Below are 14,167 nucleotides of genomic sequence, written 5' to 3'. Positions count from 1 at the left end.
ACGCTCTTCTCCCATCTACTCATCTGGCTAACAGCTATTTTTCATTCACATTCAACTGAAATTCAATTTCTTGAGAGGTTTTTGACTCCCAAGGCCAAGATAAGTCTTTTATACATGTTCTTACCACATATGCCACCTCTTGTGTGATTAGCTGTGAATGGATAAAGTATCATTCAGATTGTATCCAACAATCTCATGTATAATGTTACTGCTGGACCCTTTAAGAGAGAAGTCTATTCCTAGTATGCTAACAAAGCCAAGTTTTGAGACATCATTTTATCAAGCAAATGAATGCCCTTTGTGATGCCTCCTGACAGCTGGTATTCTTCTTCCCCTTGGCACTGTCTAATACAACGGCGTGATTTTTCATATGTATCATGTAGTAATTATGTCTGCAGCATCATAATTAATACACCAATGCCAACTGGGCTAATATGATATAATCTGGAGGACCCTACAGAGATACTGAAGACATAGGTTCAAGTCCCAGCTCACTGTGTGTCGTTGAGTAGTATCCTCATAAAGCTTACTTCCTCATCCAAACAGTGGAGCTGCCACCTGTTACAGTCTGAAGTGTGTCCCTCACAAAATGTATGTCAACTTGGCTAGGCCATGACGCTTGGCATGAGGCATTTTTCTCCATTTTTGTGGTATGATGCAGTTGTTCTAGGCCTTCTACATTCTAACCTGTGGGGTGTCAATGAGGCACAATTCGTGGCATTTATGCTAAGGAATGGTAGGATTAAGTTGCATCTTGAGCCAATCTCTTTTGAGATAGAAAAGGTTTGTAACAAATGAGTAGAGATCAAAGGGACACCTTACGCCTACCCCCAAGAAAGAAGAAATGGGAGCAGAGTGCATCCTTTGAACCTGAGATCCCAGCGCTGAGAAAATCCGAGACTCAGGGCCAGACTGATGACAAGGACCTTCCCTCACAGCCTACCAAGACAGAAGCCCTCCCCGTTGTGCTGGCGCCCTCACCGGTGAGAGGACACCCTTCTGCTGGTTAAAGCCAGCCTCTCTTGGCATTTCTGTTATGTAGCTACTACTTCACTAAGACACTGCCCTTTTCAAACTCTGTTGTGAGAACTCTACCAACTATACAAAGAGGAGTAACAGTGACAGCTCTGAGCTTTCCAAGCAATGACACAGTTTTCCCATGAGAACAGTGCTACATCTAACAATGTTACTTCATGGACTCATTCCCAAGGAATTTCCAAAAGGACTTTCTAGATTTGTCTAAGTCAGTATCCAAATAAAGAAGTTACCAGGTTTCCCCTAGATGGCTTTTCTTGTTTTCTCTCACTTTTATGGATTATCTTCATTTGGTCTTGATGCAGACTATAATTATTTCTAAATATAATATTTAGGTCTTGGCACATAGCACGTAATGATCAATAACTCTGTAAACAATCAGATGAAGCACGTACCTGCATAGCAATAGGTCCTTGGGACATTTGAGAGCTGTAATTCATTCCCATCATGCCTTGCATATTAGGCTGCATGACAGAGACCACCGGATATCCTTGTTGTTGCATAGGCATCAGGCCTGATGAAAAACCGAGAGACACCATTGAAACCAATGCATTTTAGAGCTGATTTTCTGAAAACTCTTATCTCATAAGACATGTTACGTGAGGGGCAGCACCAAACAAGAACCAAACGCCCTGCTATTTTGTCAATTCTGACTCACAACGATCTTAAAGGGCTGAGAAGAACTACCGTGGGTTTCCGAGGAGGCTATAAATCTTATGGGAGCAGCAAGTCTCATTTACTGCTGAGCTTGCAGTTAGCAGCCAAACAAGGAATCCACTCTCCCCTGAGGATCCTGGGAGGGCAGCACAAGATAGTGGAAAATGCAGTTAGGCTCTGCAGTCAGAAACTCTGAGCTTGGGCTAAATTTCAACTCCATCACTTACATAAGCTGTGTGATCCTAGGCAAGTTATAAAACTTTATAAAATGTACCACAATTGATGTATGGATTGTTACAGGAACTGTAAGAGCCCCCAGTAAAATTATATATATATATAGCAATAACCATCAGGCAGAATTTTAAAAAATCCATTTTACATGAATGATTTTTATTTTAAAATAACAGTATGGCTTAATAGTGGCATTTCGCCATCAAGGTGGCTTCCAATGACTTCTGCCTCTTGGTATTCACTCCCTGTGCTTTCTCCTCCTGCAATGCATAGGGTTAACCAACATCACTGATTGGGCACTGTGGAAAGGAAAGTGTGTGACTTGCAAAGGTAAGTATTGAGAACCACAGGCTAGTCTTAGCTCCCTTGGCGCACTGGCTCTTGGGAGAGCCATTACCAAGTTAGCAGGATACTCCAGCAGTCCTACGCAGAAGTCCAGGTGATGAGGAACTGAGGCCTCCCGCTGAGAGGCAGCATGATGTTGCCATCTATGTGAGTGAGCCTTCTTGGCGGCAGATCCTCCGTCTAGCATCATCAAGCTTTCAGGTGACTCCGGTTCCATTTGACACTTAGAAATCTCATGAGACAGCCTGAACAACCCAGTCAAGCTGTCCCCCAATTCGTGATTCACAGATAAACAGTGTGGAATAATAAAAGCTTACTGTTTTAAGTTTTTGAGTAATTTGTTACTCAGCAATGGATCATGGATACAGTAACAGGAACATAAAATCTAGAAGGAGACTGGAAATGCCACTTGCTAGCTTTGAAACCATAGGCCACTTCAGTTCTTTCAACACCTTAGTTTCTCATCTGAAAAACTGCCTAATGAACTGTGAGCTCTCTTCCCTTTCACTCCAAGAATAACTAATATGAGGGGCCTTACAAAAGCTCATGGGAAAATGGAATTAAAAGTTGATAGAATTTTTCCCAAGACCTTTTGAAGTCCTCTCCTATAAATGTACCCTCCAAAAGGCCATCAACCACCAAACAAAGTGTACTGTTCACTTTACAAGCCTGTCTAACGCTTGGCTAAAAGCCACAGTGGTGAGTTCAGTTCCTGATGTGAAGAGTGTCTAAGAGCCATCGATCAGGGATTACACAAGTCTATCAGACCAGCAAGTCTATCTAGTCTCTGGTGTTGTTACTTTGAGTTTTGTTCCATATTTCTCTCCCACTCTATCAGGATCCCTTTCAGGGCTCTCCACCACGACAGCCAGGCACCATCGAGTTCTTCTGGTGTCAGGTTAGTAGAGGCTGGGATTCATGCCGTCCATTAGTCCTTTGGACTAATTCTTTCCTTATCTTTATTTCCTTTACTCTTTTTAGCTCTGGAAGGGGACAGACCAATAGTTTCACCTTGGATGGCTCCTCTCACAAGCTTTTAAGACCCCAGTTACTACTCAATAATGTAGAATATATTGTCTTTGAGGACAATGTTACATCAATTGACCTTCATGCACTTGGAAACTATGTCTCACAGGTATTCTCGGATTTCAGGCAAGATCCATCTGACATGAACAATATACCTCTTTGAACATCCTCTTCTGAACCTGACTTGAATTTCTGGCAGTTCTCTGTTGATGTACTGTTGTAGCAATTTTAGAATTATTTTCAGCAAAATTTTACTTGTATGATATATTAATTATATATGATGTTGTTTTGATAATTTCTGCATTCTGCAGATGACCCTTCTTAGAAATGGGCCCAAATATGAATCTCTTACAGTTCATGGGTCAGGTAATTGCCTTCCAAATTTCTTGGCATAGATGAGTGAGCACTTCCAGCACTGAGTCCATCTGTTGAAACATCTCAGTTGATATTCTGTTAATTCCTGGAGCATTGCTTTTCATGAGTGCCTTCAGTGTAGCTTGGACTTCTTTCTTCAATATCATCAGCAATTGGCCATATGCTACCTCCTAAACTTGCTGACCATGGGTCAATTCTATTTGATGTGGTGACTCTATCATTCTCATTTTCTGTTAATGCTTCCTGCATCATTCAATATTTATTCTAACATGCAAAATCTACAAACAATTCGAGAAAGGGGTGGTGGGGTAGTGGTAGTGGTGAGACCAAACCACCTTTTGAGAGCTATTTTTATCCTATAACTTTGTAAAATTGCAACATAATGAGCAAGAGCAATAAACATTGAACTCTGTTAGTGCTATTCTAAAGAACACAAGTTCCCAAACTGCTTGATCTAAATCTGGGACACATCTAACTACAGATAGCTTAAATAATGCACACATGTGAACACAATGAAAAGAATACAATTGACCCTTGGAAAAATCTATCTGAAATTCCACCTCCACTGCTGATTACAAATGGAGACAAAGTTAATATGAGCCACTGACCACCTGCTACTGAGCATCTCTTTATCTTCCATCTCTATTGGTATCCTAGGAGTCTGTTTCTCTATCGAAGGTCTACCCCAACCCGTCAACACTGCTTTGTGAGATGCATCAATTTTCAGAAGCACCTGGGGGCAGGGGTGCGTGCAGTAAGCAGAAAAAGCAAGAGAGCCAAGGCCAGATATGTTCCTCCTTCAATTCTGTGTCCTAGTCACACGGTAGCACAAGTCAAGATGATATCCCTTCGCTAGTGTTGACTGGAAGATAGGGCTCCAATTGGCATTATGGATCCCGTGTCTGAAATCAAGAGGAAAAGGGCGTACCCAAGAGAGAAATGTCTTGGAATAAAAGTGAGACTTAATCGGCTTAAATGGTACAAAAGTAGTTTTGCTTTGTTAACCGTGTGTGATTATAATAAGACCAGATTCCCTGGGTGGTCCAGAGGATTAATGTGCTCAGCTGCTAGCCCCAAGCCAAGCTGGAGGTCTGAATCACCTAGAGATCCCTTGGAAGAAATGCCTAACAATCTACTTCTGAAAACTCAGCCACTGAAACCCTCTGGAGCAACAGCTGTAGTCTGAGCCTGGGGTTGCAACCATGGGACTGACACCTGGTTGATGCTCTTCTTTTCAGTAGGCAGGCTATATCCACATGAAGACAATTTGGCAGCAGAGACTAACTGGAGATGTTCATTTCCTCATTCAACAGACTTCTATGGAAAACATAGTATGTGCCATCCACACGCTGGGTGCTGACGGAATACTAACTCGCATAAGGCAGATGTGACACCTGCCCTTTGGAACTTACTAGAAGAAGACATCATTAAGAAAAGGGCAGTTCATCTCATTTCCTGTCACGTCCTCTTAATATTCTTGTCCTAAAAGACCTTCTCCCATCTCTGAGCTTAGACAACAATCTATCAATCTACTGTTTGGGAAGTTTGGGAGAAGTGACGATGCTTACTACTCTCCTAAATTACACAATTTTAAAGAACTTTTAAGGGTAACTGTCATATAGGTTCAAATTTGTAGGTCATTTTTACTCCCTTTGGCAGCAATAGAACATAGTATTTTGCTCACTTAGTCTTTAAATAAAAACCAAAACAACATAACAGTAGAAAATAAAAGTTTGACATCTAAGTTTTTGCATACCTTGAGGGGGTCTTAGTCCACTTGCAACTGGAAACATGAAGCTGAAAACAGAATAGAAATCCATTATGACCTTCCTACGTAAAAAACGTTTCAAATCAAACATGCTTTACACAAACAAAAAGAATTATAAATAGGTGTTTGTTTTGTTGTACAATAGTGAATTGTCCAACCTCAATACAGACTAAATGTTCATAAGATACGCAACAATGTTCACAGGTTATTGTGGAGGAAAACTGAACTAGAGGACAGAAGACCTGACAACTAGTCCTGGCCCTCCCACTCTGGATTGCAATTCCCTCATCCAAAAACTGACAGGGTTGGATAATGCTCAGCAAACATTAATCAGTGCCACCTACATGAAAGAAATGGATTAGCTTGCAACCTTGTTCAAGAAACAAGTATCAGAGAAACCGTAACACAGAACAGAGTGTGCTAGATGCTAAGACAGAGGTCCAAAATACCAGCGGAAAGGAGATGAAAAACATTCATTTTAATGGTCTCTATCTTGGAAGGTTTGTGGCAGTGGTTTTGGGGCTGGATGCTGAAAGGGGAGAGAGGCATACTCCATAGCTCAAGCAAAGGCTTTGAGACCAACAACTCAGGATATGTTCAAAGGAATGGCTTATGGATGAATATGCAATACATAATCAGAAAACAATATAGAGGGCCTTTAAATGTTTTGTTTTGAATAATACATGAAGTTGTCCGAGGTTTTTAAGGAGGAGAGTTAGCTTGTACAGTCAGACAGGAAGTTACTCTGGTAAAAGTTACAGCAGAGAGATGCCTTGAAATATAGACAGAGCTAGGCAACTATCACAATGATCTTAATAAGAGATGGAAGCGAATGTAACTACTAGTGAGCATGGGAAAGATGAGGAAGATTATGTAAAAGGAAAAGCCAACAGGACTGGTTGATTGCCACAGGGGGAAGTGCAGTAGAAAGGGCAGACAGAGTTGAAGATGATGCTGAGATGTGGAGCCTGAGCAACTGCAAGGAAGGTGATGCTGTCTCGGGAAAGCAGGAAACCAATCTGAGTAGGTCTGTGAGTGATGGCGGCAAGGCACTCTAACAGGCCATCCAAAAGAAACCCAAGTCCACGAGAGAGACCTAGATAAATCTAGCTGAACCAGTTGCTGAGTTGACTCTGGTTCATGATGAGCCCCGTGTGTCAAAGTAGAACTGTGCTTTATGGGGCTTCAATGGGGTTCTCATTTTTCAGAATCGACTGCCAGGACTTTCTCTCATATCTCTAACTCTTTGCTTAGCAGCCATGAGGGTTAGTCATTTACACTATTCAGGGTCTCCAAATCTTGCTGAAAAACTAAATCTACTGCCATTCAATAAATCTCAACTCACAACAACTCATTTTGGGGTTTCCAAGACACCGAATTTTTATAGAAGCAGGTAGCTTCATCTTTCTCCTCCAGAGTGGTTGGTGGGTTTGAACTATCAACTTGGTGGTTAGCAGCCCAACATTTAACCTACAACAAAGCCCCTTAAATCTAGCTTAGGTTCTTTTAGTTTTTAAAAAGAAAGTTCTGTTAGTGGATGAAATAGCCAAGGAGTGCACATATATAGCAAGAAGACAACTGGAAACCATGGGAGAATTCTTATAGAACTGTTCTTTGTGACCCAAAGGAGCCCTTATGACGGAGGAAGGACAGCATTTCAGCAAGAAGGGAGTCGTTCCCAGGGTTGACGGCGGTGGAAAACCCGCCCTGTGACGCAGTAGTTACACTCTCAGCAGCTAACCAAAGGGCTGGTGCCTCAAACCCACCAGCCACCCAGCAGGAGGAAAATGCAGCAGCATGCTTCCAGACAGATGAATTCTATCCTGTAGAGTTGACTAGAACAAGGGGTGTGGCTTGGTAAAGACTATAGGAAAAAAGAGCCCACCAGGCGGCTCAAGGTGAACAGACCAAATGATATTTACTTGAAAAGGAACGACTTCCGTCTCTGAGATGGGTGGTCCTATGTGGCACAAACCTCAAGGGTGGTGGTGTGAACCCTCCCAGTGGCTCCACAGAAAAGGCCTGGTAACCTGCACCCATCAAGGGCAGAGCTAAGAAAAACCGATGGAGGAGCACAGCTCTCCTCTGACAGACGTGGAACTGCCATGAGTTGGAAGTGACTTGACAGCAACTTGTCTTAAAGGACGAAAAAAATCTGAGTGGACAAGGTTCTTAAGATCCAGACGCAGTGGTTCTCAACTTTCCTCATGCCGCCACCCTGTAACACAGGTCCTCATGTTGTGGTGACCCAACCATAAAATTATTATCGTTGCTACGTCATAACTGTCATTTTGCTACTATTATGAATCGGGTGACCCCTGTGAAAGGGTCATTTGACCTCCGAAGGGGTTGTGACCACAGGTTGAGAACCACTGATCTAGAGGGAATTTCTAGATAGTCTTAAGAATGTCCAGTGCAATCTAGAAGGGCATGCCAAATTCACGTGTTTTTACTGTTTTCTATCGCATGCCCTCCTTCTTCAGGAAAAAGGAAGAAGAAAATCCAACAGTCTTTTCATTCTAGCATGTTTCATAAGGCGATTTACCAAATTCTAGTTGGACAGCCTCAGTTATGTGTACCCTAAATGACCTAAGTGACCAGCCACTGAAAGTACCTCACAGCCTCAAAGAGGACAGGGATCATTAGCAACTCCCCCTGCTGACAACACAAGCTGGCCCACAAAGAGGGGGAGAACAGTGAACACCTTTTCTGAATGGCACACAAGTGATACCAGATAAATAATGTGATTGTTGGGCAAAATGTTTAAATTTCAAGTTGAAATGTGATAGACCTCCACAAAAACACTTATTCATGTACTAAGATTGATAAACTTAGGGTCAATGCATTTACATAGTTGACCTGTCAAGATTTTTCAAAATCAGTCCAGGAATTAAAATGATCAATAAGGCTGAAGGATGACGTAAAAACTGGAAACTTGAGTAAGATTTTCTTTTCCCCAGTCTGTTATAATGTAACTGTGGCACTCTGGCCGATGCCCTAAGGACCCCATCAGGTCTCTTCTCTGTCACTGCAGGCCAGACAGCGGAACTGCAGGCTTGTCAAGGGGCTAACGAGGGCCCCAAAACAGAATACACAACAAGGAAATGGAAAAAACACATGACTTATTCCACGAAATATGTATCAGCCCAAACTAGTTGCCCACGTAGCATTCCCATGACTATATGAAATGCTTAGATGTCTACATGCTTAAAGATTAGTTAGAGAGACAGCTAGGAAACAGGATGGCAAAAGCGTTGCAAAACAGCTAGGAAACAGCACAGGTGAGATGCACCTTCCTAAAGGACCCTTTACAGTGCCAAGTAATGGTTCCTCCCTAAGTTGGATTTCTGTCACTGATATTCAAAGACCCCTTCCTCTTCAGTTGGGGCACAACTTTCTTTTGTCACTTTTCTCTCCCCAAACTCTTTGGACTTAATGCCCCAGTCAACCTGGGCTACCTGCAACACAGTTCCCTAAATGTTCACTCAAACCTTCTACTTTCGGTCAATTTTCTTGACCATCTGAATGGCCTAGCTGAAAAACTCCTTATTTTTGCCTTCAGTGGAGCTTGGACCACAAATATTCATGAAGTGTTTTTTATATGCAAGGGAGCAGCTGTGGAAGAAGAAAAGATGAGGAAGCCCCAAGGAGTTGATACAGTCATAGGAGAAAGGAGACCAGTTCACAAACACCACCCAAAAGAAGCATGATCTCTTTGTTCTCCTTTATCTTGTACTATAGCTATTTTGTACACTCCCTGAGAGGGGGTAGGGACACATCTTAAATACATTTTTAATTTACTACAGTATCAAGAACCATATATAAACATACAGATACTCAGAGTATTATCAGTTGAATGATTACAGATTAACCCCACACCTCTCGACTCTTATTTTCCACCTTGATTTCTAAAAAATGTCTAACCTTGGGCAAATTTTACCTTTCATAAAACCTATCCTTTATTCTAAAGTCTCCCATTCAAAATACTAATAAAATTCAAGCGAACACTAGTAAAACTGGGAAATGCTACTGCTTCTAGCCTCCTCGAACAAGAGGCTTTTCTCTTTGTAACATGGTCAACTATAGTTCATGGATTTCTCCATGAATAGCTCAGAGAGGTTGCCCGGTTCTTTTTCCTTTTCCCTGTAACACATTTAAACCACCTTACGGTTCACTTCCATGACAAACAACCCTTATAAAATACAACTCTTATAAAATGCCAAAACCAAATTCACTCTCATCGAGTCAATTCTGACTCACAGAGACCTACAGGTGGATAGAACCGTCCTGTGGGTTTCCCAGACTGTCACCCTTTAAGGGAGTAGAAAAGTCTTTCTCCCAAGGAGTAGCTGATGGGGTTGAACTGCTGACCTTGAGGGTAGCAGCCCAACTCGTACAGACTGTCATCAGCATGCCTTGATAAAACACACTCCTTTTAAGAATGCTGTTCTCTCAAAACCATAGCATTGACTTTTATTCTAAACTTTTATTTATTTTGAGCAGATACAGCATAACATATACCCCACTATTTTGTGTAATATTTGTGCTGTTTTTCTACCATCAATAGACAGGATTTTTTCCTATATCTTCACTAACAATTGTTACTGCTTTTAACATTTTTACAAGGCTCCATTTGTTTATTTTCTTTTGCTATTTGTACTTTTACTATATTAGGACACCCATTGTTGAAAGCTAGGCCAAACAGTATGGCCTCTGTTTGCTCTAAGAATTTTATGGTATTAGTTTGCACATTTAGGTTCTTAATGTATTTTGAATGTTTTTATATATGGTGTTAAGACATGAATCCTGTCTTACTTTTCTGCATCTGGAAATGTAATTTTCCCAGGACAGTTTATTAGAGACTCATTTCTCTAGCAAATGTATCCAGCACGTCAAAATCAATTGACCATGGATATTTGAGCTTATTTCTACACTCTCTATTCTATTCATCTTTATATTTGTTATACCAAGTTGTTTTGGTGACTATATTAGTATGATTTAAAATCAGCTTGTGTGAGTCCTACTTTGTTCTTCACTTCCAACATTCCTTTAACCCTTTGAGGCCTCTTGCCATTCCATAAGATTAAAGATTGGGTTTCTATCTCAGTAAAATGTAATAAGGATTGAATTGAATCTACAGATAGCTTTGGGCAGTACTCACATCTTATCAATTATTAAATAGTCCAACCAAAGAATATGAAACATCTTTCCATCTTCTTTCATCTCTGGCAGGAGCCCTGGTAGCATAGGTTAGGCTGCGATCCACACGGTCGGCCGTTCAAAACCAATACTGCTGTAAACAGTTACAGCCTCAGAAACCCAAGGGAGCCGGGGGTGGGGGTGGGGGGTGGGTGCGTTTGTGTGTGTGTTACTATGTGTAGGCAATGAATCGATGGCAATGCGTTTGGTTTTGGTTTAATCTGCCAGCAGTGTTTTATAATTTTCATTGTGTATGTCTGTCATGTCCCTGGTGGGTTTATTCTTTGTTTCTTTGTTCTCCTAGATGCTATTATAAATGGAATTGTCTCCCTGATTTCCCTTCAGATTTCCTACTGTTGATATATGGAAGTCCAAAGGATTTGCGTTTGTTGATCTCGTATCCCGCAACTTTGCGAAGTTCCTCAATTAGCTCTCAAAGTTGTTTCTGGCATGAGCACATATACTGTCAGTCTCAGAAAAATTTTCAGTATATGTAACATATTTAGTTCACATTTTTCAGGGAAAACACTATTCAATCATTCAAATTTTTAATAAAATGATTAACATTCATGTTCACGGGCATAGGCTCTCCTAAGGGGGATGGATCCACCTACCTTTTAGCATCTGAGGACCTCTCCATCTACAAACGCTTCAGAAAAACAGAAGCTGGCCCTACTAACCTCTCTCAAATTAATTTTTTCCTAGAATGTGCCACCATTGACCATCCCCTTGATTGAATGAAAATGTACCAGCACTCGGGTATGTTTTAAAAATGATTATCACACACAGAAAGGGAAAACTTAGTAAGTTTATAAATAATTTGTTTTTCTCCTCCTGCCTGAAACTGACCACATACGAAGTAGGCCTGGTAAACCAGAAGGAAACAATGAAAACTAGTTAGAGAACAAAAGAGAAAGTCAGTCTTCAGCAGGCAGTTCCAAGATGTGAGAGGAAATGAATCAGGGGACACACACACACACACACACACACACACGCTTGCTTTTCTGGCTAGGATGTTATCTTTTTCCTAATATACATATAAGCACCTGCAGGAGAGGTGATTACCTTAGAAGACTTTACAAGAGTGCTTGTAACTCCAACATCAAAACGTTATGTATCAAAAAACGAAACGCTTCATTGTCCGAAAAACATTTAAGATGAAATAGTCTTAAATATTTAAGAATACTAAAGATTTAAAAAAAACGAGAGAAGCTAGTATTACCACGAAGTATGCGTGGTGTGGGTTGGCCAATAAAGCAAAACCCAGGGGAGCTCACTATCGAAACGGTATGAGACCTTCTCCAAAGGAAACCGTTCCCGAAATGATAGAGAGCTTTTCTCAAGTTTGCAAATAAATGTCCATCTCGCAACCGGTCTGAGAAGGAAGGGCCGTTTTAGGGGCTGAAAAGTGAGTGGGGGCGCAGATGTGTCAAGGGTTGAATAAAAGTCGGAAAGCTGGGACAACTGCGTGACTGCTCTCAACAGGGACTTTCCTTCCTGCTCTACTTTTAAAAGGGGTTTTGGCAAGGCTTAGAGTTCCCTCTGCAAGAGACGAGCGAGCACTCTCTCCAGACAACGATTACTTTGGGGCTCGTCAGAATGGCCGCTGCTTCCCAGGTGCTACAGCAATCAGGAAGGGGCCCCTGAGCGAGGTGAACGCACGAGGAACAGCTCTGGGTCGGACTGTTCCGTTCAGAGCCTGCCTCACAAGCGGCCCCGCGGCGATGTCGGGAAAGGCAAGCCCACAGGGCCGGCGTCCCTCGGGCCGGGGGCTGCCGTTGGGGGGCCTCGCGCCCTCTCCGCGCGCGAGCCCGGCCCTCGCTCCAGCCTGGGCGGCCGCTCCGGAGCTCGGAGGCCTGGGTCCCCGGAGGACGACCCTGCCCGGTAGCCGCGTCCAAAGGGAAGGGAGCCAGCGCGAACCGCCCTAACCGCCACCGCCTCGCCCCCGCGGGGACGGCCCTCCGCCGGCCGCTTCCAACCAGCGCCTCACACCCACCTGCCTCCGCCGGCGGCCCCCGCGCCGGCCCCGCCGCCGCCAGCTCCCGTCCCCGGCCGCAACGCCATCTTGCTCCGGGCCTGCCGCCGCCGCCGCCGCCGCCTTCCGAGCAGCTGTCAGCCCGAGACAGCCACTTCCGGGGCAAACGCCGGGCCCCGCCTCGCCGAGACCCGGGCGACGGGGCGGGGCCGCCGCCCACGTGACGCCTCTAGCCCCACCCCGCGGGGAGCGGCTCGCCGTCACGTGACCCCGTCGCCCGGGGGGGGGGGGGCGCGTCCTCCGAGAGCCGGCGGGCGCTCGTTCTTTGTTAGCCAGGCCCTCGGGTGGGCGCAGCTAGCCCGGCCTTGGCTGTCAATTGAGACCTATTTTAAAAACTGGGTAACGGGCCACGCACGGAATAGATGGGGCCTCGGTGGCTCTTGGACAGTGCTAATCAGCTATCCATCCTCATGCTCAACTCAAGAGCTTCCATTTGGTACCCACCGCTGAAACGGATGACATTTAAAACGTCAGTGAACCACGTAAGCGCACCCCAATCCAACTCACACAGAAAGCCTCCAGGTGCACTGGTCCCGTTTGCCTGCCGCCCTGCTGCCCAATGGCCCCTCCTTGCAGGCAGCGTTTGGAAAGCGGCACCTCATAATCACTCTAGCCCCCTCTGGGCTTCTTTGTACTGGTATCCCCCTTTCTACCCCTCAATCAAACTACAGTCTAGAAATAAAATACAGCTTAAACTTTTTCCAAGCCCTCAAGTAGTACTCTTACTGCTATTCCATTAATTTTAACTAGCTCCATCTACATCCATTCTTTTCTACAAGCTTTTACTGGGGACACAAGGTAAGAGCTATCATTTATTGGGCACAAATGACTAGTCAGGTACTCTAGATGCTCAGCATCCTTAAGAGGGAACACTGGCATTTACAGAGGGAGAAGACTGAGGCTGTTTAATTCATGCACGTCATAAACTGCCAACAGAGGCAGGATTTAAAAATTCACATCAGTTTGACTCCACTGCCTTTGCTCATTTCATGAGTCAGTAAATGTATTTTATTCTGTCTATTCACCAATTTCTTTCTCTTCATGGGTAAAACAAATTTGGGTAAGAGAGTTCCAAGTACTCTAACGTAGCTAAATTAATTGTCAACTCATTTTTAAGCCAAGCTGGCAAAGTTATACGTAGGCATTTTACATAAGAGAGAATAATCAATGAAGAGTATTTCAAGGGTCAGAGATGTGATCTGCTTCTGTCTGGAATATTTTGGTCTCCTTCTTGAACTGAGGTCCCCTAAGACTCAGCTCAGACTGCTGGAGAGCTTTCCAGGCCCCATCTGGGTTTGACACCCAAGCCGCTCCAGCTTGTCCTCTGACATAGGAGTTCCTAAGCATAGCAACTGTTTGTTCCTTTACCAGTTCTGCCACCAGAGGCTCTGGTACCAGTTTATATTCCAAATAAGAACTAAGTTGTTCAAAAAATATGTGTCTAACAGCCCCACTACGCCCCCCACCGGAGACGAACAACAGAAACCATAGAGGGA

The 14,167-nt window shown here is 43.5% G+C and overlaps 1 protein-coding gene across 11 annotated transcripts in view; it reads right to left on the bottom strand.

Moving 5' to 3' along the window:
• The window catches only part of SYNRG (synergin gamma), a 75,938-nt gene extending 63,174 nt beyond the window's left edge, over positions 1-12,764 (bottom strand). For all 11 annotated transcript variants that reach the window (XM_075561426.1, XM_075561435.1, XM_075561434.1 and 8 more), the window contains exons 1-3: positions 12,633-12,764; positions 5,426-5,466; positions 1,431-1,549 (exon numbers count right to left, since the gene is read on the bottom strand). In XM_075561426.1, the coding sequence (XP_075417541.1) occupies positions 1,431-1,549; positions 5,426-5,466; positions 12,633-12,700 (228 nt within the window). In that variant the 5' untranslated portion in view covers positions 12,701-12,764. The remainder of the gene's footprint in view (positions 1-1,430; positions 1,550-5,425; positions 5,467-12,632) is intronic.
• Between the last annotated feature and the right edge of the window lie 1,403 nt (positions 12,765-14,167).

Source organism: Tenrec ecaudatus, chromosome 10, assembly GCF_050624435.1.
Source record: "Tenrec ecaudatus isolate mTenEca1 chromosome 10, mTenEca1.hap1, whole genome shotgun sequence".
In the NCBI taxonomy this organism is placed as follows: domain Eukaryota; kingdom Metazoa; phylum Chordata; class Mammalia; order Afrosoricida; family Tenrecidae; genus Tenrec; species Tenrec ecaudatus.
The sequence above is the reverse complement of the archived record's forward strand: the minus strand, read 5'-3'. Positions and strand labels throughout refer to the sequence as shown.